Source organism: Natator depressus, chromosome 1 (assembly GCF_965152275.1).
Source record: "Natator depressus isolate rNatDep1 chromosome 1, rNatDep2.hap1, whole genome shotgun sequence".
Taxonomy (NCBI): Eukaryota; Metazoa; Chordata; order Testudines; family Cheloniidae; genus Natator; species Natator depressus.
In genome coordinates this window covers 151,663,153-151,690,199 of record NC_134234.1, presented here as the reverse complement: position 1 = coordinate 151,690,199, position 27,047 = coordinate 151,663,153, and the positions used below count along the sequence as shown (strand labels likewise).

General features: G+C 41.7%; 2 protein-coding genes across 11 annotated transcripts in view; one reads left to right on the top strand and one right to left on the bottom strand.

Annotated features, from left to right (window-relative positions):
- CASK (calcium/calmodulin dependent serine protein kinase) overlaps positions 1-4,643 on the top strand; it is a 411,477-nt gene extending 406,834 nt beyond the window's left edge. For 5 of the 10 annotated variants that reach the window (XM_074969135.1, XM_074969125.1, XM_074969132.1 and 2 more), the window contains one exon: positions 3,343-4,643. In XM_074969135.1, coding sequence (XP_074825236.1) covers positions 3,343-3,519 — 177 coding nt within the window. In that variant the 3' untranslated portion in view covers positions 3,520-4,643. The remainder of the gene's footprint in view (positions 1-3,342) is intronic. The other 5 variants (XM_074969088.1, XM_074969083.1, XM_074969076.1 and 2 more) reach the window with 1 other exon arrangement.
- Positions 4,644-19,442: 14,799 nt separating this feature from the next.
- Positions 19,443-26,612, bottom strand: NYX (nyctalopin). Its single transcript, XM_074946320.1, has 4 exons — positions 26,434-26,612; positions 26,175-26,272; positions 25,907-25,982; positions 19,443-22,451 (listed from the first exon to the last, which is right to left on the bottom strand). The coding sequence occupies exons 3-4, from the start codon at positions 25,926-25,928 to the stop codon at positions 21,052-21,054; spliced, it is 1,422 nt and encodes a 473-aa protein (XP_074802421.1). The 5' UTR covers positions 25,929-25,982; positions 26,175-26,272; positions 26,434-26,612; the 3' UTR covers positions 19,443-21,051.
- Between the last annotated feature and the right edge of the window lie 435 nt (positions 26,613-27,047).

Sequence of the window (27,047 nt, the reverse complement as noted above, 5' to 3'; positions counted from 1 at the left end):
CCTCAGATTTCTTTTCTTCCCTGCAGAAAAATGACTTCTGACAGGGAAGCAAAGGGAATCTGCAAAAGCAATCATCCTCCCCGGCAGAGCAGGCAGATTGGTTCGGGCACCTGGAGCAGCCAGTAGAGATGTAAATCACTGACAAGGCAGGAGGGCTCTGGAGTCATGTGTGTGAAAGAGAGAGACACTCTGTCCCTCTCGCTTGCTATTGCAGCATGCTTGGCTTGGAGGGGCAGGGCTTCAGGGTGTTTCTGAGGAGGTAGGCATGGGACAGGCACTGTCCCATCGGGCAGAGCAGAATGTAGCAGCCTGCCTGCTTAGTGAATTGTTCCCATTCTCTTTGTGAATTCCCCCAGGAGTATAAAACAAGTGTAAATGTTTAATAGCTCCTTTGCATTGCCAGAGTGGTGTAAAGGACAGTATGGCCTTATAAATGCTTATGGTGCTTTAGAGATTAGAACTAGTCTAAATTTTTGGACCGAAAATATTTCCTATCAGAATGTGCTCAATAAACTGTTTCCTACTGACCTTTCTGGAGATGGTCAGTAGTCAATATAAATTGTGAGTGTGATTCTCCAGCCTTCACTTGCTCTTCAGTTGCCTATGTTGTAACACTGAGCATATGGCTGCATATGTTTGTTGACTAATAACTAGAAATAAAGGGTCAAACCTAGTTACATTACTGTTAGGCAAGGGGGTTTGGGAATTTCCTCCAATGCTCCCCACTTCAATTCTCCATCCATTGTATTGTAGTTAAAATAAATTACCGAAATAATTGAAACCAAAGTGATTATATTACATTATTTTGACAAATAAAATATGCAGAATTTTATAATATTGTGCCTAGAATTTTTAATTTTTTGCTGCAGAATTTTTAATTTTTTGGCACAGAATTCCCCCAGGAGTAGGTAAAAGTAACATTTTACATTTCCATGGGGGTAAGTGTAAGTAGTGTAGGTCTCCCAAAATGCAGTCTCCTTAGTTGTCTATAAAATATTACTTAGGAGCAACGACGACAGTTAAATGTTATAATCGAATAGATATTTTTGAAATACCCTCTTTGTTTTTGCAAAATCTAGGGCCAGAGCCAAGTCGAAGTAAAGATTTGAGAACAACTCTTCTCATTCTTTTCCTATTTTCTTTTCCTCATTTTCTTTTCCTTTTACAGATTCCCTGCAGATCTCTATTGTCTGTCCTAATTTATCATTATTAAATAGGAAGTGTAAATAAAAAAGTTTATATCCATAAATTTACTGCGTATTGCTGACACAGGCATGAAACTGACTGTGAAAACCTACATTTGTCTCCCAAGTTCTAAAACCTTTTATATTCTGACATACAGTATTAGTTCAGTGGCTTCAGGTTTATTATACTCATTTGAAATATACAGTGTCCAATATTTTTAATAACATTGAGGTTACAGACATAAAATGTACCTTTTAATTAGATATCTTGAAAGTGCAAAAAAAAGTAGCACTTGTACAAATATAATTTTTCACTTTGTAGATTAAACACAAGGGGTCAAATCCTTAGCTGATAGAAATCATTGACAGGTTTCAGAGTAGCAGCCATGTTAGTCTGTATTGGCAAAAAGAAAAGGAGTACTTGTGGCACCTTAGAGACTAACAAGTTTATTTGAGCATAAGCTTATGCTCATGAAAGCTTATGCGCAAATAAATGTATTAGTCTCTAAGGTGCCACAAGTACTCCTTTTCTTTTTGCAGAAATCATTGGAGCTCTGTTGAAGTCAGTTGAGCTATGGTAATTTATGATAGTTGAGGATTTTGCCATGGTTGCTGTTATTTTAGGGGAATGTCCCAGTGGTGTATTTAGCACAATCTAAGGTCTCTCTTTATCAGTAGTTGACTTGAGAATAGCATAGGACAAATCTGCACATATCATTGTTTTTCACAGAAGCCTCATGTGCTTGTTTGGATGCATAATACTCCTTAAAAGGACATTCTCTGTACACGTCTGTGTGAGGAGCACTCCCACAGTGCAATCCCAGATACTTGGTCAGTTGAAGAAAGGGAACCCAGTTGACCTCGTAATATGAAGACTCTGGAAATCAAATTTTGTGACCCATATAAGTTCAAGTAAAAAGACCACTCAGTGCTGCTCTGTGCTTTATAGCACTGGAGTGCTGGGCTGCATCTCTTGGTACATAGAGAACTGAACCATGGCTAATTGAACTGGTGGGATAACACCAGGGTAGGTACTAACAATGCAGCGTGACCACACTGGCCATATTGTTTGGGGAGTAGTTTTGTCCCATTTCCATATTGCACTGTGCAATGACATTTCATTTGCACTGCCTCTTGGGCAGCTATTCCACAGTTCCTAGAAGCAATGGCTTGTGGGAGATTTCAGATGATCTTCTGGTATCCCTAGGGAATTGTGAGAAGAGAGTTTAAACTCCCATCGTTCATTCTCCCACAGAACCGAGGCAGCAGGGGGAGGGAGAGAGTCATCCATAGCACAAGCCCTCTGCAACCCTGCTCCATTTGGAAGCCCAGAATGTGAGCAGTGCTGGCCTTGGAGGAGCATGGCAGGAGCACCCACAAAATATGATTCCAAAGGCCATATATGATAACCTGGCCTCAATTTAGGGCAGGTTCCCGACACAACTCCCAGAAGAGGTGGAGGTGGTAAAACTGGTGCAGCTATTCTTGGTGGGCTTGAATTGCACCAGTAGAATTTAGAATTAGAATACAGTCTCAGATAGACCATAAGATGTTAGAAGAGGGTTATAATGAAAGAGAAATTAGAAAGTAATAGAGTGAGAATTTCCTAAGACTGTCCACAGTAAATATTTATTAAAGTAAAAGGAAGTGAAACTCGAAGACTGATGCTGAGTAGTAATAGATATTACAGAAATTGTCCAAAAACAGCTGAAACTTGAAAACTCATTCTATCATGCTTCCAGTATCGATGTCTGGATAGATGCCAAACAGCTTGTATTTGTCAACTGGATATGTTTTCATTCATGAACTGACACTCTTTCCATGTTTGTACGGGTTCTTACTTTTATTTTTTGTAATCCTTATGCTCTAGCCCATGTCTGTTTAACCCTTCCCACAAATTAGATAAGTGTCCTGATGTGTCTTGAGTAACCTCCGTTGATGGATTGTGATTTTGTGTAAAGTTACAAGGGTGAGGCAAGTTACAATTTCTTCCTTGTAACATGCATGGAATTTGACATTATGTAGGGGGCATAAGTCATTCATGAATCCTTAGATTAGGTTTTATTTTTGCTGTTTCCTTCTCCGTAACCAACAAACAGAAAACTGAACGAAAGAATCTAATATATCTCTCTTGCTTTCTTTTCCAATCATTGTGCAGGATGAATCTCTTCAGCGCCTGCAAAAGGAATCTGAAATCTTACAGAGAACATATGCACACTACTTTGATCTAACAATTATCAACAATGAAATTGATGAAACAATCAGGCATCTGGAGGAAGCCATTGAGCTTGTTTGTACAGCATCACAGTGGGTTCCAGTCTCCTGGGTCTATTAGGCCTTTCACCAGATAACTGAAGAATTTTATCAATACTGGGAACCACCTCATACATGGAAAACCTCTTTGTTATTGACCTTGTGTCAACAGATCTTGGCCCCTAGAGACTACCTAGATGTAGTGTGACCTAAATTTATAATTATTGTCATGTCCTAATAGATAGGAGGAGAAAAAAATTAAACACTAATTTAAAGAGACAGTATCTTTTTTTAATCAGTTCTCCTAAACTTTGATAAAATGTATGTTTCAATATATGTATTATTCAATCCTTTGGAATGTTATATTTTTGGAAATCATAGCTTTTTATTTCAAAGGCCCCTAAAAACTGCACAAAATAGATGCTGCTTTCTATAATCTATTTTAATAATAATAAATGATTCTGTTACCTTAACTTGGGGGTGGAACACTACATTCTATTTAGAGTCTGATTTTATGGATTGGGATAACTTGCTTTCCTTTATTTATTTGAAATAATTAGTCTAGTGATTACAAAACAAATTCATAAATTTTAAAGGCCTTTCTTTGCTCCTTTTTTTTAGAATAGTACTTTTATGTAACATCCAGATAATGTGATACTGTCTCTTTGAAGAACTCTGTAAACCTTTTAGAGATTTGAAATTGGGTCTTGACCCTTAATGCATGTGGACAGTCGCAAGCGTTCATGCCGTTGGTGTATCTGTGTTGAAAAAAAACCTGTAATCTACAGCAAAATACATTCCGTTCATGGGAAAACGTACCCAAGGGAATAAAATAAAATAATATTATGACTAAGTTGTAAACCTATGCACATCCCTTGCATTTTGGGCAACTTTATAAAAAAAACTGATTTTTATTAATAATAATCATGTAGTGAAACGTGTTTGTAATTTTGTCTCAATTTAATTTGTTGTAAGGTGGGCGGGGGAAATTACTGGTTTCACCATTTCAGATCTGTGTTGTCTGAGAGTATTAACGTTTTAATTAAGTTTAAGCAAAGAAATGCTGATTTTTAATATGTATGTAATTGTTTAAAAAATGCACACATTTTAAGAGAAAATCCTGTGCAATGAAGAAACCAGTTTAGGCAATGCGATAAACTGGCTATTCCAAAAGACTCATCTACAACAGCCCTGTAAATTCCTTAAAAATGGTAACTGACTCTACAGTCTGACCAATTTTTTTTATTTTAAATATACTTCCTTTTATGTGTTCAACAATTAAATGCCTTTGGGTCCTTCATTTCATCATAGATTTCTTCAAGTACTTCTGAAAACAGTCAGCTCACTCTTAGATTTTAAGAAACCTTTCTTGACCATACTTAAATTAATCAAAGGCTCTGATGTGAATTCAAGTCTATCATGGGGCTCTGCTGAGCACATAAACTTCATAAACACAGCTTGACCAATTTATGAGCAAGAGCAAAGCCCAAGAAAGCAAATTCAGCTATGTATTCACTTCAGACCTCTGTGGTTTCTGTTTCCTCATCTCATTCCCCTTGGCCTGGGTGGTTTACATTTCCTCTTAAAGCAGCTGAGCTAAATTGAGCATCATCACCACAATTCATGACATCATAATTTACCTGGTCACAGGTGACAGACATATGATGATCCAGAGTCTTTCTCCTAAGAACTCAGTTGTCTGTTTTATTGTATAACATGAACTTCAACTTGTGTGTCAAATTATAACATGGCCATGAAAGGATTATCCTCAAAGTTAAAATGTGATTGACCTGCAGATTGTTTCAACTGCTTGTGAACACTGCATATAATCAAGGTATGTTCTCACTGTAAAACCTTTTCTCAAGAGACTGAAAGCTTTTAAAGCATATAGGATGGTACTGTCCTTCCTCCTGCCCTCTGCAGCACAGACCATGCTGATTCTTCTCTTTTCTCCTTGTAAAGTCCTTAGACAGCAACAGAGTATCTTAGGGTCCACCAACACTTCAGATACAGCTTGATGAGTCAGGTTGCAACATGGCTATTCAGTGAACCAGTCACAACACAGTTCCAGTCTGTAGTGTAGATGGAACCTTGATCCAAGACTTTACCCCGGTTACAGGACCCATCTACAATATATACTAGAATTGTGTTATGTCCTGGTCACAGAATAAACATTTTGTAATTGAGTCCTTTGACTTAGTTATATTTGTAATGTTTGTATATAGGCTGTTGGAAATCTGCTAACAAAAAGGTTCTTATGGACCCTCACCTATGTAGCCCCAACAAAAGTGTGACATCGATTGTTTAACAAGGGATAGCAAAAAGTGTATTGTTGGAAGTTGTTCATCCACTGTGGCCTTAGCATTTCCAGAATGTTTTAAAAATAGACTGTGACCCTGGTAGTAAGTGAAAATCCAGAAACAATTGTCAGCATTCACTAGTGCAGTAACACTGTAATTACAGTCACATTTGAGCAGACATTCTTGCAGACCAGCTCTTCATATGGTGGCACTAGCCACAGCTCAGCTCAGTGCTAGGTCAGGACACTCTGTCTACCTATATGCCTGATAAAGCACGAAGATGAGCAGACTAAACAAAATGCAACCAGGAAGAATTCCTGTTCTTAGAAACACAAGTCTTCTTCTGTGGTAAGTATATCTCTGACTTCATTGACACCTTCTTTATCTTCAGTGTTTGTAAAGTTAAACAGGTATTTGTACAGTAACTTGGATGCTATTTAGGCCGTAATCCACCAGAAAGAAAATTGGACTAAGCAGGACATTCTGGTTCTGTCAATTTGAATTACTTGGAGATTCTTTACAACCAGCTTCCTAGAAAGAGAAGTCTACTACTTTACATATTATTAATAAGCAGTGATTTAATGTAATTGACTTGTGGGAGGGAAGAAAGTGGAGTCCCTCATTTAGGCAGTGCTATACAGTAGTCTCTGTCTCAGTAAACAGATCTTTGGATAGATTTGTTTCTTGATGCAATATGTCCAACCGAGATCAGCCTACCTTTAAAGAATTCTAGATCAGATCTAGATGCCTTCTCTGCTCCATTTATGCCACTCACATGGCAGAAAGAGCCGAAAGCTGCCATAGCTCCCCAGCTGAGGGTTTCCCTGGTATGGGGAAGACAAACAGGTATAGAACTAGTGGTGAGGGGATGCAGCTCATTGTGTTTCAACTGTCCCCAGCTGAAGGGTGGCCCCTGACATTATGTCTACACTGGCAGGTGCGGGGAGGGAATTGCAGCAGTGAGTCTCAGAGCCTGAGTGTACAGACTTGGACTCACGCTATGACACTAAAAATAGCCAAGTAAACATTCCTGCTTCAGCTCTGAATCTCTGGGAGGCAGTGGATTCAGAGCCCGAAGATGTTTTACCTTATGTGGTTATCCTTACATAGAAAGAAATCCACCCCTTCCCCCAGTTTCAGAGCCCCAGCCCTAGCGGGAATGTCTACATGGCTATTTTTAGGGCTGTAGCATGAGCCCAAGTCTGTATACCTGGGGTCTGAGTCTCACTACCCCGTGTGGGTTTTTTTTGCAGAGTAGACATACCCTTAGGGACTGTAGCCAGCCAACCTAACTTAAAGCAGACATTAGGCTGCTCTCAATTGTGTTGGGAATGACTCAGAAGTGGCCCTGGAATAAGAGAGTTGTACCAGTCTTTGGCTCCGAGTCTTTATCATTCTTTAAGTTGCTTGTGCACTGGGGCTCTTAGCATCAGAGAATTTATTAAGTAAATCTGATCCTTCCAGTATGCGGCATCTTCCATCTGCCTCTTGCCTGTGGAGTTAGAAATTGTAGGATTCTCTATTAAATGTTCTTTTAACATGCTTCCATTTCCTTCATACAAAGAAAACCCTTGTTGTTTTATGTTTCAGGGTGATAAGATTATAGAATTGTAGCAGTAGCCAGTTAGGAAGTTGTGGCAACTATACACATACAGCTTTTTAATAGCAGAAGGACGTCTCCTGCTCCCTTCCCTTCTAGATTTAATCCTTGGACATGGGGTGGGTCTTTTGGTCAAGAAAGATGCATTGCCATATTCTCTTAACTTCAGAGATCAGTAGCTACCTTTCACATTTAGCAGTATGTTTTAACCTAGGAGATTTAAAATATTTGCTCCATTTTAATGCTTCTCAGATATGTTTCCTCATTATTAAAAATGAAAGATGTGTCCTCTAAATTTCACCTTAAATATGGCTACTAAAAATCACAATAGGAAAAATACTTACATATGCAGGCTGTAACTTATTATTTATTTTTCATTCTTTGCTCAATGAAAACTGAAAACCACCTTACTGGAAGCTGAATATTGGGAAAAGTTGCTGAACATAAAGTTGACCTTTCAAAATGTAGATTAAAAATATCCAGTCCAAGCACTTTGTGGTCTTGCTCTACTCTACTAAGATTAAGCCTAGGTGCTCTTATTTAAGGCAGTTAAAACCTGGATCTAAGCCGTAACATGTTTGATATACAAGATTTTCTAGAGAACACAGGAAACCTACAAAACCTTTCTAATGAATTCTAGATGAATTAGAAGTAAAATATACTGCAACTCTGCTGCTTACAAAATATTTTCTTAGGTCCAGTCAAGCAGGTATAATGGGTCTGGTATGTGTGCGGTTCTGCAGCGTGGAGTCGGGAGTGGCTTAGCTAATGTGGGACTACATGTGCGTGAGCCAGGATATGGGGACACATGCAGTGTAGACATACCCTGAGGGCTGCTTCACATAATAGCTCCCGGACACCAGGGTGGTGGGCGCATTAGATTAACTAAGGGAGAACAGTTTTTTTCCCAATACTATATAGAAATATTCCAAGCAGGTTACAAACATAATTCTTGACATTTTTTCTTCTGGCCTTCAATTAAGTACCATTAGTGCACCCGGCAACGATTTTTGCTTTCTGTTCTACTCCAATCCTTTGTAAGAGGGGTTAGAGTGCTGAGACAAGGAAAGAAGCTTTTGACTTCTGATGATCTAGCCTTGGTGTTAAAGGCTTTTCTAGCTCATTTCCCAAGCCTGTACATTACAGAGAATTTTAGTTCTTACTGTGGAAAGATGTTTCATTTAGCAGTAACCTCAGCCAGGCATGCTGGGGAGTTACCAGCATTAATCGCAAATAGCCTTTTTTAGTTTTATGAAATGTATTTTTCTTAATCCTCTAGTTCTAGAAAGAAAAAAGATTTTTTTTTCCCATGCCATATCGATTACTGGCCACTGATACAGGGAAACCAATGCCATGGCAGTAAGTGTCTGTATTTCAGCAGTGCTGATGTAAGTGCTGGACACACCCCCTGGCTTGAAGTGGTTTCAATCATATACAGGGTTTGCAGTTTGGTTCAATGGGTCTCAGCGCCCCCACTATACAAATTGTTCTAGGACCCCGGAGTGCTGAGCTGCCCCAATTCCAACTGCAGTCACTGGGAGCTGTGGGTGCTCAGCACCTCTGAATGGCTGGCCCCAAAATGTGATGTCTTCTTTCCTTAAAGTTGTCTGTTTCTTTTGGAGATGAGAGAGAGAATGAAGAGATCCACCAGATATGCTAGGTAAGCCCAGAGGGTGTATTCATGTTGAACCAGCGGTTAGTATTGTTCAAGAGAATGATCTAGGTGCATCTTCTCATGGAACATTGTCATAATGGTTTGTGCTTGGTATTAGCAAAGTATGGCAGTTGCAAAGTTAACATGTCCCTGGCAAGTAACCATCACTAATTTTCTCACCAGTGCAGAGGAAATAAGCCAAAGGAAATGAAGGAGCTGGTTTGTGTTTAAGTGTAACTCACCTTTAACTTCAGACTGAAGGAGCCTTCACTTTTACTGCTTTTAATTAAATAGTCCAGGATAGTGAAGTGAGAGTCTCTTAAGCAGGAGGGGAAAACATGGTCTCTGTGCAGCAGGAGCTACGTTGGATATGTCTACACTAGGGGGGAAAAGTGTGTTCTTAAGTGAGCTAAACCATGTTAACTACCTCAGGTTAAAATAGTGGAGACGCGGCAACTCGGCTGTTAACTCTGGTTAGCAGGTACAAGGGAAACTGGGGTTGAACCTGAGCTGTTAACCCAAGCTAAAAGCTGAGTTGCTGTGTCTTCACTGCTATTTTAATACATTAGCCACCACAGGTTAGCTAACCCAAGTTAAGAACACGCCTTTTTTTTGCAGTGTAGATGCACCCTTAGAGCCAGGGATGCCACCACAGGGAGTGCCCACCTTTTTAAAAAGATACACAATTTGAGGGATTTGTGGTTTAAATTATCTTCTGAAAGGTCACCTGTGACCAGGACAGCTGTGGATTGTTTTTTTGGGTGTGGGAGGGAAAGGTTGACATGCTAAAGTAGCACAGTTACCTTGTACTAATACCAGGACATCCTGTTTGTTTAATTGTGGTGTGGAAACATCACAATTGCAAACCTGATTCTAGGATTTGTTTTTCATAAAATGTTCCCATCCCCCCTATTACTGCCTTTTTATTAAAAAAAAAAAAAAAAAAAAAGTTTTTTGGAAGTATTGTCTCCATGATAAGAGGGAGAGTTGGGGATATTGTAAATTGCACCATATCCAATTTAAGTAGTAGAGCAGTGTATTCATGTACAGTGACACTGGTGTTCGGAGGTTGTCCTTTACCACCAGAACTATGGAGGATTTTAAAAGCTTCAGATTCTTCATACACCTCCGGCTTTCTCCTAAATGTGTATCTATGTATGTGCCTTTGGAACACCTGAGCTGGTGGCTGTTCCTCTGCCCGCTTGCCAGAATAAGTATAAAACTGATGTAATGACTAAGTGTCTGAAGCATAAGTAAATGAGTCAATGAAGCACTCTATGAAGTTATCCATTGCATGGAGGGGATTAGAGAAACTCCATATTATTTATAGACTGAACATAGGAGACTGAACATTGGAAACTTTAGAAATGGGCTTTTGTCATTTCAGAGTTGGAGAAAATAATCCATAAATACAATGTATAAAAGGCAGAAAGGACATTTGTCTAAGCAGCTGGCTCAAGATAATTCAGTTATGAGATGATCCCTAAAATAGTATGTAAATAAGTTTTTTGCTCTTTCCACTCCAGATGTAAGCCGGTGTCTAATTCAAGCACACTGGGGGTTTCCTAGGACTCACCTGGAGGAAGAGGGGAGAAATATCTTCCTCATTCTCTCTCCTGCTCCCCAAAAATAGTTCATTGTTGTTCATTAGAACAACACTGCTGTAGAAGAGTGTCTGACACCCTGTTAGTGCTGAGTTCTGTTTCTGGAGGGTTTTAATATCTCTGCCAAATCACAACCTGATGTGACAATTTGGGGATTCCTCTGCTCTAGAGCAGTTAATTTTATTTTTACAGTATGTAAACTAATGTAGCCTTAATTATGCTGATTTCTGAAGGACAGCAGGAAAGTGTTCCAACTCTCCTGTACATGATCGTATGCCACACAGTGAACTCAATGACTCTTTTTTTTTTTTTAATGTTGTTTTTGCAGACACCTAAGGCAGCCTGGTCTTAACCCACTGAAGCCAATGGAAAGATCAATAGGCTTTGGATCAGGCCCTTAATCCTGTGTTTGTACTGGTGCCTATTCACGTTTTTATTTACTTATTTTTCTGATTGCTCAGGCAGTTAGTTTGAAAAATGGCTTCTGCGGAAGTGCAGTAATTCACTTTTCATAGTTGTTTGTTCCAGCTGTGCAATCCATTTTTGCCATGGTTTGAGTGCTGTACAAATCTTGACATTGTATGGAATTTGCATACTTCGCTTCACCTCAGTAGGGATCTTTCAGAATTGTCAAGTGGGTCAAATCCTTCTCGCCAGACACACACAAGCTGCAGTGCGACTCCAGATGTGAGTCCAGCCTGAAGGGTTTAGCGAAGGGCATCACTACTTATTAGTTTTGCAGGGCAATAAATGCTATTCCATGCATTCTATTCTAGCTGCTGAGAATCCCAGCAAATGAAGCCAAGTGCACCAGTTGTGATTTGTTATATGTCGAAATTGTACTTAGCTCTGTTCCAGACACAGGAGAATTAAGTTCCTGCCCCAAGGAAATTATAATCTTATGGCCTACTTCTGAAAATCCAGGTTCATGTGAGCAATCCTATTGAAGGAACTAGTTGCATAAGTAAAGGCAGGTAAGGATTTGCAGGATCTGGCCCTAAATATGTAATAGGTAGAATATGATGTAATGGCCTGGCAAAAATGTGAAGCTCTAACTGCAACCAAAAAAAACTTGGTTAAAATAAAAATAAGCATCTGTCTAGGTAAGGCACAACCTCGGTGACTATAGCTGTGTTCTGTGACTCAGCCCAGAGAGCCAGGCAGTGTTTAGGCTGCAGCTTTAACTCTGAATTTCCTTGCCTTTAATGGTTTGACAGTCCCTGAACCTTACGTAAACAGTCTGCAGCGTGCGGTGGAGATGTCTGACGTTCACTCCCCGCCAGAGCTGGATTGATAGTGTGTCTGCAAAGTAGAGAGGTTATAGTGGTATTAATCCAACCAACAGAAAAGTGGGCTGCCTGTGGAGAACAGAAAGTATGCAATGGTCCTGCTGACAGGGCACTGGTCAGGAGACCTGGACTCTGTTCTTGGCGCTCCCACTGACCTGGTGTGGTGAACCTGGGTAAGTCACGTCACCCCTCTGTGCCCCTGTTTCCTCTCCCATCTATTGTCTGTCTTATCTATTTAGATTTAAGCTGTTTGGGTCAGGGTCTGTCCCTCACTGTGTGTTTGTATGCCACCTAGCACAATGGGGCTCTGATCTCAGTTGGGACCACTGAGTGCTACTGGAATACAAATAATACTTCTGCTGCTTAAAATTGCCACTAGGCTGAATGACCCTGAAAATGGGCCTCTGGGTGAAAGTCTGAAGGATGGGGAGGGTGATTTAGGGTTTATGATGTATTCTTTCTGTAACAGTAACATCTCAAGGCTCTGATCAGGATTGAATTAGGTGCTGCACAAACACAGAGGAAGAGATGATCCCTGCCCGGAAGAGCTAAGTCTAAAGGAAGTGTGGAACATTACAGCCGTTTGCTTGCAGTAATTGGTTTGAAGACTACCCAGAAGTTACCTACTACGGGACAGGCCCAACAAAGAAAATAACAGAACGCCACTAGCCGTCACCTTCAGCCCCCAACTAAAACCTCTCCAACACATCATCAAGGATCTACAACCTATCCTGAAGGACAACCCATCACTCTCACAGATCTTGGGAGACAGGCCAGTCCTTGCTTACAGACAGCCCCCCAACCTGAAGCAAATACCAGCAACCACACACCACACAATAGTACCACTAATCCAGGAACCTATCCTTGCAACAAAGCCCGTTGCCAACTGTGCCCACATATCTATTCAGGGGACACCATCATAGGGCCTAATAACATCAGCCACACTATCAGAGGCTCGTTCACCTGCACATCCACCAATGTGATATATGCCATCATGTGCCAGCAATGCCCCTCTGCCATGTACATTGGCCAAACTGGACAGTCTCTACGTAAAAGAATAAATGGACACAAATCAGATGTCAAGAATTATAACATTCATAAACCAGTCGGAGAACACTTCAGTCTCTCTGGTCACGCGATTACAGACATGAAAGTTGTAATTCTTCAACAAAAAAACTTCAGAAACAGACTCCAACGAGAGACTGCTGAATTGGAATTAATTTGCAAACTGGATACAATTAACTTAGGCTTGAATAAAGACTGGGAGTGGATGGGTCATTACACAAAGTAAAACTATTTCCCCATGTTTATTCCCCCCGCCCCCACTGTTCCTCAGACGTTCTGGTCAACTGCTGGAAATGGCCCACCTTGATTATCACTACAAAAGGTTCCCCCCCCGCCCCACTGGTAATAGCTCACCTTACCTGATCCCTCTCGTTACAGTGGGTATGGTAACACCCATTGTTTCATGTTCTCTGTGTATATAAATCTCCCCACTGTATTTTCCACTGAATGCATCCGATGAAGTGAGCTGTAGCTCACGAAAGCTGATGCTCAAATAAATTTGTTAGTCTCTAAGGTGCCACAAGTACTCCTGTTCTTTTTGCAGATACAGACTAACACAGTTGCTGCTCTGAAACCAGTAATTGGTTTGTGTCTCCATTTGAATTGATGTAAATTTTGAGGTTTTTTAAAACAATTTTGCCTTCCTCATGTTGTAACAACAACTTCAGAGTTTTTCTTTCTAGTATTGCTAGTGTTCTCTTTTCATTCTTGTCTTCATATTAAATGCATATCCTCCTTCCAATACATAGGTTACTCAGGAGAGGTTTCTGAGAAAGGCAAGGCCCCATTTTAGTGCCTGTGGAAATGATTTTTTCATCACAAAAAAGCAACGCTCTGCACATGCTGTCTTGAAAACAACCCCTTGGCTTTTGTTTGATTTTCACCCATGAATATCAAAATGCTTGCTGCTCTAATGTCAGCCCTTGCAACATTTTGTTTTTAAAGCTTCGTGCGCTAGCGTTAGTGTGGCATAAAAGCGTCTAAAGCCTTGTATCAGCTCTGCTTTTACTGCTGAAAACAGAAAAAATATGCACGGGGGGCATCTACTGAAATCATTTTGGTCGCATCATATCTGAACTGAGCGCTTAATTGCTATTTATTTAATGGTGCCCAGAGGTCACGATCCAGGATCAGGGCTATGTTGACCAGTTCAACCACAATGGTAGATGTGGTCTTTGTCCAAAAGAGTATATACCATGTAAGATTAATACCTAATTTCTGAAAGAGACTTTTTCAAAAGGCCGACCTATTAAACCCCCCAAATTGTGGTTTATATTGAAAATGTCAACTCATCTAGACTATAACATGGCAGTCAGTACCGGGCAGCATACTATTACGTGGACAAGTATCTGTGGTGTCCTACTGCATATTATCAGCAGACTAGTGATCAATCAGATGTAAGCCAACAGGTCAGACAGACATAATGGAGTGGTCATTTTTAGTCTATTAAGGAGAAGTAGTAAAGTGTGTAAGGTAAAGCAGAAATGAATGAATAAAATACCAAAAGAAAAGAAACGCTGAGAATGGTAAGCATGGAGAATGCCCGTAAACCTGAAAGGTAAGGTAAAGCCTAGTAAAGAATGTTTTTGCTGTTTGGTCCTTACCCTGTGGGCTGGGTGTTCGGACTGAAATTCTTCCCTCTGCCAGAGGACCTGCACAAGACATATGCATTAAGCATTCAAGATAAAATTTCAGTGGGATTTAAGAGCTACGTGGAGGGAAAATTCAGTCCCCATTGAGAGGGCATGACAACAAATTACAGCCATCACCACTGACTGGTACAAAGCACTTGCTGAATTTTTCCTGAAACAGGATTTTTTAAGCAATTGAAGGGGTTTAAGTAATGCCCTCTGACATCTCCTCCTCTATATGACGTTGGGCTGTAAATACAAGTTTTGTCTCTCCCTCCTTTTAAGGCAAAGAGTTTCTCAAAGTGGGGCTTGGGAATTTGCATGTAAGTCTGATTTCATGATAATTTGTTTAAAACTTTTCTTTCTGTAAATGTTTCTGTTATTTCAGTATGTCTTTACAGCTGGTGTTGGAGCTTCGTGTCAACTCTTTAATAAGAGTCTGTTTCATACAGTTACATGCACCAAATAAATGTAATTGCTACAGACAAGAAGAAAACCATCGCTAGGAACAGGCATTGGTCTGCTGTGTTGTTTACCTCCTCAGTGAGAATTTGAACGACGTTAGCCATTTAAATTGGATCCAAATACTTCAGTACAGTTAGCTGATTAGATTTAGCTACATATTGCAGCACAGGTCCTCATTTATAAACGAGAGGTTCACCGCACAGCTTAGGAAGTGAAAAGCCAAGGTGGCTTTTGTGCTCCCCTGATCCTGGGGTTGACATGGGCCAAGTTGCTCCTCTAGTGTAAGTCTCCTGAAGGCTTCTGGAAGTTACAATGACATGGGCAGATGCCATAGAAATCTGGGGTCAAAGGTTGGTGTCCATAATCAACACAGTTCCTCTTTTCTACCCTACTCAGCCCCTGCTCTCGCATAGTTTAATAGCTGCTACTATTAAAGACAAAGAGGAACATCAGCAAAGAAGTATATACTAGTATTTATTCACTTAATAAACTGAATTGCCACTTATGCTGCCAAAAATCTTGCAGGAGCCTGCATACCTCGCTGTGAGAGTCTGATGTTTTTCAGCTGACATCAGTGTAAACACCTCTTCTAGCCTACTTTAAGGACAGCAGTACACCTTGACTGTGTGCAACAAGGAAGAGGAACATCTGGGCTCAGTGAAGGCCTTGAAAGGATCCCGTGGAAGAAGTTTTCTCAAGAAATGTGCAGAATAAAGGAGAGCTGGGCTTGATCCCAAGCCCCATATTGACGTTGGACATATCTGAAATCCAGAGCTAGATTTTGCAAATGGCATCTATCATTATAATGGCCCAAGCCAACATCCCAGATCTCATCAACACCCAACTTTGGGGTTGTTTTCCATCTAGCCAGGGGTGCTGGAACAGCTTTTATAGTGGGGGCGCTGAGAGCCATTGAACTGAACTGCAAACCCTGTATATGATGGAAACCACTTCAAGCCAGGGGGTGTGGCAGCCCCTATGCATCAAATTTTGCAGCTTGAGCCCATCCCTAGAACAAAGTCAAACTATTCGAACCAAAGATAAGACTCCATTTTAATTTGCCTCCTACTCAACAGAAGTTATTTAAAAACAGTTTTACTGTTACTAGATGCCTCAGTGTAATACTCTGTATGTTAAGAACATAGGATCTTAGAAAGAAGCTTGGTGAAAGGTAAACAAATAGACAGGACATGTATAGCCCAACACATGCTTTAAAATTCCCACGGTGCACTGAAATCTCCTTCCAGGCTTTCAGTTGCAACTATTGGTTAATGAAACATAACCCTTTGTTTTCCAGACTTCTTCTTTACTGGGGAGGAGTCACTGTTAGGATATAGATATTCAGGCCTGTCTGTAAAGGCCTGTACTCTAAGAATTTAGGTGTATTCTTATCACTTAGCAAGTTATAGAGGTATAAAAGAAAGAATCAAAATCACTGTCTGCCAGTGTAAGGGCCTTCTCTTACTATGACAGTCTGAGGCCCTGTTCTTAGGCTAAGGCCTTTGGCTAAGCAGCAGAGGCAGCCATAAGCTGGGAAGCGACCGGTCACATCCTCACATTCCAAACTAGTCACATTGAAAGAAGGTGCTATTGGGCTGTTAGGAATACACTCCTGTCCTTATGATGCCTATCGCCTCCAGAGAAAGAGAAGTGCCTAGAAAATGTAAAAGGAAACTTAGTTTGATAGCATCCTGTCTGGCAAGAACTCACTTATCAATAGCTGGGATGTGAAATCCTCACTTCTGTATTGTTTTGTCATTATAGTTCCCACTTTGCTATTGTTTGTCTGTATAATCTCTGTCTGGTTCTGTGATTGTTCCTGTCTGCTGTATAATTAATTTTGCTGGGTGTAAACTAATTAAGGTGGTGGGATATAATTGGTTACATAATCCATGTTACAATATGTTAGGATTGGTTAGTTAAACTTCAGGAAAATGATTGGTTAAGGTATAGCTAAGCAGAACTCAAGTTTTACTATATAGTCTGCAGTCAATCAGGAAGTGTGTGGGTGGGGGAAATGGGAACAGGGAATGGGACTGGGAAATTGGAATCATGTTTTGCTAAGGGGGGGAATGGGAACAGGGAATGGGGGTGGGGAAACTGGAATCATGTTTGGCTAAGGGCAGGAATGGGAACAGGGACACAGGTGTAAGGCTCTGTGGTGTCAAATCTGGGAAGGGGGACACTAAGGAAGGAAACTGGAATCATGCTTGCTGGAAGTTCACCCCAATAAACATCGAATTGTTTGCACCTTTGGACTTCTGGTATTGTTGCTCTCTGTTCATGCGAGAAGGACCAGGGTAGTAAGTGAGTGAAGGAATAAGCCCCCTAACAGTCACCAAGTCAGTCAGCCAGAGTTAAGGAAATGTATTAACAATGTGAGTCAAACTGTTTCATGTTAATGAATTTGCCTGTGTGTGTACATGCACATACTATGGCCTCTTCTCAACAGAAGTAGAACTGCTCAACTGTGTGTCATATGCTCTATACTGGTAATAACATGCCGATTGCTTCTTAGCTCAGATAGGCTTTTCAATTGGGAGAAGATGAGCTCTGGCCCCTGTGGTGCAGTGAAGTTGAGTGGCAACGCTGTACGGCATATTAACAGCTATAAAGTTCCTAGGCAGCCACAGATTTATTACAGAAAAAAGCTTTCTGGGAATGGTAAGACTATTTGGCTACATAATTTGTAAGGAACTAAGACCACTGCCCTAGCACTCTGAATTTCTAACTGTTGTTATCAAGCAGTAAAATGTTGTATGTGGTGGCTTGTTCCTCATCCCACATTATTGTTTCTCAGATGTCACAGCTGAATCATAAACTTTGAGTTGATTCAGATTCAGAGCTTAACCTGCCTCTTCGGAATTAAAAAGAAAGACCTTTGAAGCAAGAGTTAACTTGAAATCTACATTCTGCTTCCCTGTAACAATTGCACAATAAGATGCCCTTCAGTTTTTGTGTATCTTGGAACAGAAGATAAAAATATTCAGTTCATACAACAAATATCTATCTGTAGGAAATGAAAAATAACCCCTGTGCCCAGTGCACTAGCAACTTGTGTCAAATTTCTATTGATAAACCTTCAGTGACGGGGTGAAATAATGCTCCTCTAAAGAATCAACTTAGTCTACAGCATTTGGCTGGTACGGTTTTGAAAAACAACCATTTATAATCCACAGATGAATTTAGCATTTAAGAAGATTAATGCATTCATAAATAGCCTGGAAAGCCAAAGTCATTGAATTTAATGCACCAAACAGGTCAAACTGGCATTTATGAAACCATCTGGCATCCTCACTGGGAAAAAAATTGAATATAACTACAGACAGATCAGGAGTTTACCTCCACTAACATGATTTAATTTGCGAATATTTACCACTCCACCAGAAATTGCTGGCTGTTAATTGTCATGCAGTTGTTTTTCTTTGAAAAGGTGGGGTAAATAATACCAGAGCCCAATAGAGTTTATCATTAAGTCCCGAGAGACCCCTGTTTTGGCTGGTACACTTTACTGAGGAGGAGGATACTTCTGCTTTTAGAAACCAACTGGGCTGGAAGTTCATGAGCTGAACAGTCATTTTGCATGAGCTAAGTGGTCATGATTTCTCCCATCTCCCATGAAACTTGCAAGAGGACTCGGTTTCCTCATGACCTTCTTGTGGGCATAGAATAGAATCATAGAATATCAGGGTTGGAAGGGACCTCAGGAGGTCATCTAGTCCAACCCCCTGTTCAAAGCAGGACCAATCCCCAATTTTTGCCCCACATCCCTAAATGGCCCCCTCAAGGATTGAACTTACAACCCTGGGTTTAGCAGGCGAATGCTCAAACCACTGAGCTATCCCTCCCCCCCAAATAATGCTAGTCCCGTTTTTTCACTGAGGGCTGGGCAGGAATCTTTCCCTCACTGCCAGTGTAGCCAAGGCAGGGTGGTTTTTTTCACCTTTCCCACAGCAGATCTGGGACCCAGTACAGTGGGGTAGGGGGGTTAAGTCATAATGTCATCCTTTAATAGGTAAAACTTGTGACAGGTGTCCAGTGCGCATACGCATTATGGAAGGGTCCAGTCACCCACTAAAACAGACAGAAAAAAGATCTGAAAGAAAGCATCCCTTAAGGATTCTGAAGAAGGGGTTGTGGGGTTGGAGTTCCCTTTTCTGGTACAGCAGAGAGCTGACTCCCCCCATCCCCTTCCCCCCCACACACACACTTTTTTCTAGCTCGCTTTAAGGGAGCTGAGGAAGGACAGTACTGGGCTCCTGTGTCTGGAACAGCAGGGAACCAACCCCACTTCTTTGAGTCCTCTTTTACCTTATACAAGGAGATGGCGGCAGGGTCCAGCACTGGGACTGGGTGGGAGATTATTTTGAAATGATTAAGGAAAGGATGGTGACCTGCACTGTACAATTTACTGCCAGATATTTTAAGTGAATAAAGTTGTGGCCTAATTACCACATCCGTTGCTGCCTCTTTTCAGTTGTGAGGGGCTCGGCAGAAACGAGGAGTGGACCTGTTTAACTCGGAATGGTCACATTCCTTGAGGACACAACCACTAACGAGTTGTTAAATAATGGCCTAGTGGAAACTATTGTGGTTGGCCTGTGTGACTTACATGCAGAATCAGTCATATTTTTAAGCCCTTTTTAAAACTCTGTGTCCCCAATTCTTCCCGGCAATAGCCAGTCACAGATTTAAGCACAGGGAAACTGCTAAAATTAGTTTTTGTGTGGTGAAGTCCTGTATTACCCACCATCATTCAGCCATTTATTCCCCAAAGTCTCTTGTCTATTTTCCTTTTAGTTTTGTCCTCCCCAGAGAGTGGGGGGTTGGTTTGTGTTTGTATACCCACATACAGGCCCCAAAGAAATTACCAGGTCAGGGAAGCCTGCTTTAGAGCCATATTTCTTCAGGTGCCCCCACTGTTGGTCTATCACCAGCACAGCTCCACTGGTATTAGGTGGGAGGGCTAATATAGACAGGCCACTGGTGGTTTTGCCCCCGTGTCATCTAAATCTGCTCTGAGGAGGGTTAGACGACAAGTTGGAAAAAGCATTGCTGCCCTCTCTACATGAGCGCGCTCACTCTTCCGAGCACCACTGAGGCTGTACAGGTGCTAGAGCAGTGTCTCTCAACCTTCTGGATACCAGGAACCGGCCTGCTGCCTTCCTAAACTGCGTCAGGGCGATCACAGGGACTGGCACCGGTCCACAGACCGGTCATGGAGAAACACTATGTTAGAGCAGCGGTGGGAGAATGAGAAAAATGTAGGCCCAGTCAAAATGGCTTGCTCTTCCCAAATGCAATTTCCAATGTGACTGATAAGCCACAGACCTTAGCACAGGGCTACCGACCTGCTCACTTTCCCCCCTTCCTCTTGGCGTTGTGCACACTGTGTAGTGCAGCAGGTGTGCATGTTGAATAGAATAGATCTGATTCTCCTCCCACCTTGGTGTAAATCAGAAGTAACTCCACTGAAGTCAGTGGAGTTATATCAGCATAAAACACCATAAGCAGATGATCAGGTTCATTATGTGTCTCAGGATCTATGGGTGAGGCTCACAGTTTAGAGTTCAATCCCTGCACCCATGAAAATCAATGGGAGTTTTTCCAGAGACTTCCAGGGAATCAGGATTGGCCCTAAATGAATACATGCTGCAGTGCTGTCTTCAGTAAGGTGCCCTTTCAGTTCACATCTAGCGGAGGAAAGCTGCTGTCCTAGAGACAATAGTTAGCTCAAACTCCTTATTATTGCTGCTGTCTCATAATGTTCTGTCAAAGTACATGGGGTTTTACAAACACAAAAAAGATAAAATCCCTGCCTCCAAGAGATTAGTTACTTCCAAAGATGGGCCCAAACCAAACTCCTGGACCCAAACACCCGCTGTATTGCTGGGAAATTTGGAGTCAGATCAGCATCTGAACTCCGCAGCATCAGCTCCTCTCTAATGACTACATTCTACAGAAACTCAGTTCTTAAATAGCAACGTGCTTGAGGCAGCCCTTGGGTTATTTACTCTGCAGAACCATCACTGCTTGAGCTGTAATGAGTGCCAGGAGGTGGAAAGAGCAAGAGATAGCATATTCCCCCACCCCTGAAGAAACCTCATCACCTAGCCTGTCCAGCAGGGTGGTGTTGGTTAATATTTCAGAGGTGTTTGCCATCCCCTCGGGAAGGCCCTCCTGGAGCAGAAGTTTGGAGATAAGGCTGCTGAACTTGCTCTCTGTGGTAGAGTGAGGCTCTTCAGTCGGGGTTGGGCTGTAGGACGTGACGTTTAACTCCACTGGGTCAAGACAGTAACCTTCAGGTGATCTGTCAAATAGCACATCCGCCAAGTCAATACCAGCTACTGAGGAGGGGGAGACACAAGGAATATCCCTGACAAGTCTGTAATTCTCCATCCACTCCTTCAGCCATTCAAGCCTGCAGTCACACTCCCAGGGGTTCCGGAAAAGATAGAGCCTTCCCAGGAAATAGACTGGCTGGAAGACGGAAAAAGGCAGGGTAGTTAGGTTGTTACTGTTCAAATGCAAAGAGACCAGGCTGGTTAGGTTTTCAAAAGCCCCTTCTTCAATGTAGTTGACCCTATTTCGGTCCAAGTACAGAACCTCCAGTTGAACCAGGTCCCGGAACCAGGTGTTGGACACGTTCCTGAGAAAGTTCCCACCAAGATTGAGCATTTTCAGGTATCTCAGCCCATCAAAGGAGTTTTCTGGGAGGTCACTAAGCAAGTTATCATTCAGATAGAGATACTCCATTTTCTGACAATCTTGAAAGGCTTGGTCATGAATGACATTTATTCTGTTGTCTTGGAGGTTAAGATACTTCAGCCTGGTGAGGCCTTGCAGAGAATTATAGGCTACAGCTTCTATCTTGTTTCGCTCCAAGTAAACATGGGTCAAATTCTCCATGCCTCGTATGGCTCCAGGGATCCTTCGGAAATTGTTCTGGAAACAGAAGAGCTCCTGAAGGGCAGGGAGCTCTATGAAAATCCTGTCTGGGATGTTGAAAAGGTTGCAGTCAGCAAGATCTAGTCTGACAAGCCTTTTGAGGGCAGTGAAAGTGCGAGTGTGCAGGTAGCGGATGTATTCGTTGTGAGCCATTTTAAGCTCAGTCAACCTGGGTAGCCCTTTGAAAGCCCCGGGAGTGATGAAGGAGATGTTGTTGTGCTGGAGTGAGAGAGATTTGAGGGAAGGCAAAGTCCCAAAGGCCCTCTCTGAGACGAATTTAATACTGTTTTTATCCAGGTTGATAGAGGAGGCTTCACAGGGGAAGTCACTGGGGATCTGCAGAAGGCCGGCACGGTCACACAGGACGGAACAGCTCCGCTCCTGGGTGCACACGCAGTTGGCAGGGCAGGAACGTACGCAGGCCCACGCAGCATGGATGTGAGGGATACACAGAATGACTGGTGGTGGGAGCAGTACAATTGCCACACAGATAACGGGGGGTTGGGGGGGAAGAGGAGAGAGAGAAACAGGAGCAGTTAGTAAATGTTAATTATGACCAAAAGACTAATTTATGCCTCAGATCTAGCCAGACCGCTAATAATGACCCATTAAAATACAGTTTCACTAAAGGAGAACCAGAACTCTCATGGAAGAATCCTACAGAATTTACTCAAGGAGGGTTATTTTGCCCTAGGGCCTCCTGTGGAATTCTATAATGGATTTAATCTCTCTCAAATTCTGTCGGTTCCTATATAATCCTGTTGAATTCATCTCCTACTAAATTCTTTTAGGAATGTTTCCACCTTCTGTCACGTCTTTCTCGGTATCACCATAATTAATGTCTAGGTACTCCCACTGGGACTGAGCCTGGGATGCTTTGGGGGTTGGCAGGTCTTTCAGCTGGGCGGGGGATTGGCTTGTTTGTTTGGGAGAACTGCAAGCAGGTTTGCCAGCTAGCAGGAGGAGCAGTTAGTTGTCTGAGGCATTGCAATGTCCATAGGTTTTGCCTCTTTTTCCTGGGAAAAGTCGATTCATTTTGAAATTTATTCCACTAGTGACCTGGGTAGGTGCTTTAATATAAGGAGAACTATCAGCGGTTAAAAGTAAAGTGTAGTATTTAAAAAGCCATTCCTGCAATGGATTTGATGGAAAAACATGAGGGAAAGGCAGGTTCAGGAATATCTTTGAAACACATTTTTCCTCAGACTAGACATTCCATATTAAAGGTGATGCTCTGAGCCTCCGGTATTGTGCTTGCTTTGCTCTACCCATTGGTTACTATTTCCTAGCACCCTGGCTGCCTTGCAAGTGTGTGGCTGCCATGGCGTTCTGGCTGTGTAGTTAGGATCAAGCAAAAGGATGTACAGTGATGAGGAAGGTGAAAACTCCCTGGTTCCACTCAAACAAGAGGAGCAGGAACCGGAGGCAGTGTAAGCAGTGACAGATGAGGCTGTGTGTGAAGGGAAAGCCTACACAGCTGGAAGTCTGAGAAATACAGTCTTTAGGGAGAGAACTGAAAACAGATTTCATTTTGTACTTGCTCTCCCAAGGTGTGTCCCACCTCCTGTTCAACTGGAATGAAAAAGAACATCCGCAAGCTCTTGACATTGTCATTGGCAGGGTGTCACCTGCTGAGTGATTTTTCTGTTGCAGTTTATCAGCTCTCATATCACTGCTACTTTTTAAAAAAAATAACCAGCTGTCCTCCTCATTGCTAGCCAACTCTCTCACAGGACTGCCAGCCTCACGAGTTTCACGCTGGGCCCTTGAGTAGCAGAAGGGGCATTCGCTGGTGAGACTGCCCATTCCTCAAAGGCAAGCTGCAAGACTAAATGGTGCCTGGCCAGATTTGCTCTCCGCGGGGACTAATGGTGCAGTGATTGCTGCCTTTGCCTGCTCTTCTTGTGTGGGGGTTTGGAAGATCAACCACTTGTTTGTGGTGATTTTGCTATAAAAGATTAAGTTTCAGCAGCTCTCCATCTTCTATCTGACTAGACTATTTGGCTTTCCTATACAAATCAAATTGTTGTTTGAAGCTTTTCTGGGTGTTCTGAGCATTTCTGTCCCTTTTCAAGGTGACCTGTGCAGAAATTTTTTAAAATTGGGTTTGTGCCTTTTTTAAATCCTTCTTCGGGCCCCAATCCTGCAAACCAAACTGCCTGACAGAACCCTTTAAAGTCAGTGGGATTCCATGAAGGCATTGGGGTCTGACCATATGGGTCTCTGGAGGATTGGAGCCCTTATGTTGTATAAAGAAAGCCTGAACATGGGAGCAGGGTGCATCCCCACCAAAAAAAATTCTGATTGTTTTTTACTGTAGAAATTACCCTGGAGGCTGTGTGGGAACTGGAGAACTAGCAAAACGGTGACACTACAAGAATCAAGTCAATGAACGTAGAATAATTGAAAGGGGGGAGGAATTTTATTCAGACTGTTTAAAATTCTTTTTTGTTTTGTTTTTCTTAACACACATTTAACTGCAATAACTAATTAACATTTTTGATAAAGGAAGTCCTTTCCTAATTCAGCAATCAAATCCCTTCCATTACAGCTCCTCCAGCAAAACAAGAGATGACCTGATTTGACTTTCCTGATATTCCAAGGTAAAAAATAAGCATAATATTGTTTAAAAAAACACTTTTCAGACTCTTTGTAAATTATGAAGAGGAAAAAAAGCCCAAACCTAGTGAAAACTTTCCTTTGCAAGTCATCGTAAAGGCTGGTGGAGGAGTTACAAATTTCAGTCACGGTTACACAACAGCCATTTTAAATTAATTATTTCCATTACAAAGATGTGTAAACTGAGACCGAGAGAGAATAAGTGACATGCCCAAAATCATGCAATGAGTCAGTGGCCAAGTTCAGTACAGACCCCGGCTCTCCTGACTCCCAGTTTGCTCTCTAATCCCTTGATTTTCTGAAGAAAACATCTGAGTTCAGATCAAGCCAAGTCACTTCCTAGTCTGATGAGATTCTAGTAACGAGCAGTTTTTTTGTTGGTCTGCTGAATGTGGATCTACCGCTAGCAGATTTTCACAACACAAATAGGTTGTCTATTTACAAATAAATCTCCCTAGTCTGCATAAAATATTGAATCCATTATTGGGGACAATCCAGCCTTAGAAGAGAATGTCCTCCAAGCAACAACCCCCCCTGCCCCCCCCCCAAAAAAAAGCGCAGAACCCCTCACTATCAGAAGATTTGCAGTATTTTTTCCCTTATTTTTTACAGTTAAGGGTCCTGCTAACATCCTTCATCTGAGCACCACCAAATTCTGAGAGGGTGCAAAATCCAAACCTAGTTGCCAATCTGAATTTGCACCTTGATCCCATTTCTAGTCTCTTTTGACAGCAGATCTGTATTCAAAGCACTGACACATTTATGCTGTTGTTATGCAAATCATTTTAAAAATTATGAATGTGTTTAAATCTCAGCTGGAAACAGGAAGACTCTGTTTGTTCAAAACTCTTTTTTTCCCCAAAAAAACACATTTGCTCCTTGGGCTACGTCTGGTACAGTTCAAGCAGCTATACTGGCTGGAACTTTTATCTCCTGTCAGCTCAGACAGAGAATCTGTGGTAATATTGGTTGAATTAAATATGTGTAATATAAAAGAATGAAAAAATATTGTCAGTTTCAGAATATCACCAAACTGGTTCTGTGATTGAGATTGAGAAGTGGGGGGTGGAGGAGGGGAGAATTTTTTTCTCAATTCAATTTAACTGCAACATTATTTTAAATAACTTTAATATTTACACAAATGAATGAGAAGACCTACAAGTTATCTGCATTGGGTTTTCAGCAGCACAAGCAGACGACGTTTGAAATGATATAGTTAGCCAAAAACATTCAAAGTGATTGGTCTAATCCTAGAAACTACTATTGGCTTTCACAAAATAAAAATACTGCTCACCATTTAAAATGATGACAAACATCACCTTGATTAGTCACTTGTGGCATTTCAGGTCTTGCAAGTAAACTTCTGGGATCTAAAAGTAGATGGAAGGAACGGAGATCATTTCAGTCCATTATCATTTACATATATCATCATCCCATTATAGTGTCTGTGTCTAGAAAGGAAGATTGAAATCCACAGGGAGAGGTTTTTCTAAACCAACTCTCTCCCCTAAGCTTCAGACCATCGTATTGATTTCTTCCTTTTATTTATTTTTGTCACTGACCTTTTCAGTGCACACTTCAGTTTTGTACTATTCTTCACAGGGCTTTTCAGCAAGGGCTTGCCCAAGTCTTTAACATGAGGTGAACCACTGAAATGTGCCTAGATGGATGGGAATAAGGAAAAATCATTAGGCTGCTAGAGACTGATCACGTAATCAGATCTACAGATGCTTTTACACAGCAGCGTTATTGAACCAGCAATGAACTGCCACAATGAACCCTTAATAAAATAACTCATTTATTCATGGTTACATCACTTACCTAACGGAGCAATGGCCGCATCCTCCATCCTTCTCTGGACCCGGCCATTAGTTCTACTGGTCCATCTCTGAAGAGTTGGCATTTTTTCCTCTCCAAAGCTATCATTTAATGGCAGGAAAATCCTCTGTATCAGAGGAGGATTAGCGGAGCTGGAAGAACGTTTCTGTCCTTTAAAACTCCAAAGCAAAACAGGGATTGCTGACAAACCAATCTGCTGCATTCTCTCCCCCGCCCCCCCCACTCCACAAAAAAATCAGCCTAGAACTGGCTCTCTGCCATCAACATAGCATTACTAGGAATCTAAAACAAAGCCATTACATAACGGGGGGCGGGGGAGAGAATGTAATTATATTTTTGGGCAAGTACAGGCTTATGATTTCAGCTAATCGAAATAGCGATGGCTGAACTAACCAGACCAACACAGCACCCTCAGCTTAAAAGTCTCCCAAACTCAGGGATATGCTCCAGTCCAAACCACAGGCCCAATTCTGATTTCCCATCACTTGTTCAAAGGTACAACTCTACTGACCTGAATGGAAGTTGCCTCTAAATTACATGGGCATGAATGAGAATCAGATTCAAGCCTCATGTATCTTTTGCACTGATACACAGGC

Coding starts and splice junctions, on each gene's coding strand:
- NYX (XM_074946320.1), bottom strand. CDS start 25,928: ATGTTTGTCATCATTTTAAATG. Junction 22,452..25,906: donor GTTTGTCATCATTTTAAATG/GTGAGCAGTATT, acceptor TCCCACCACCAG/TCATTCTGTGTATCCCTCAC.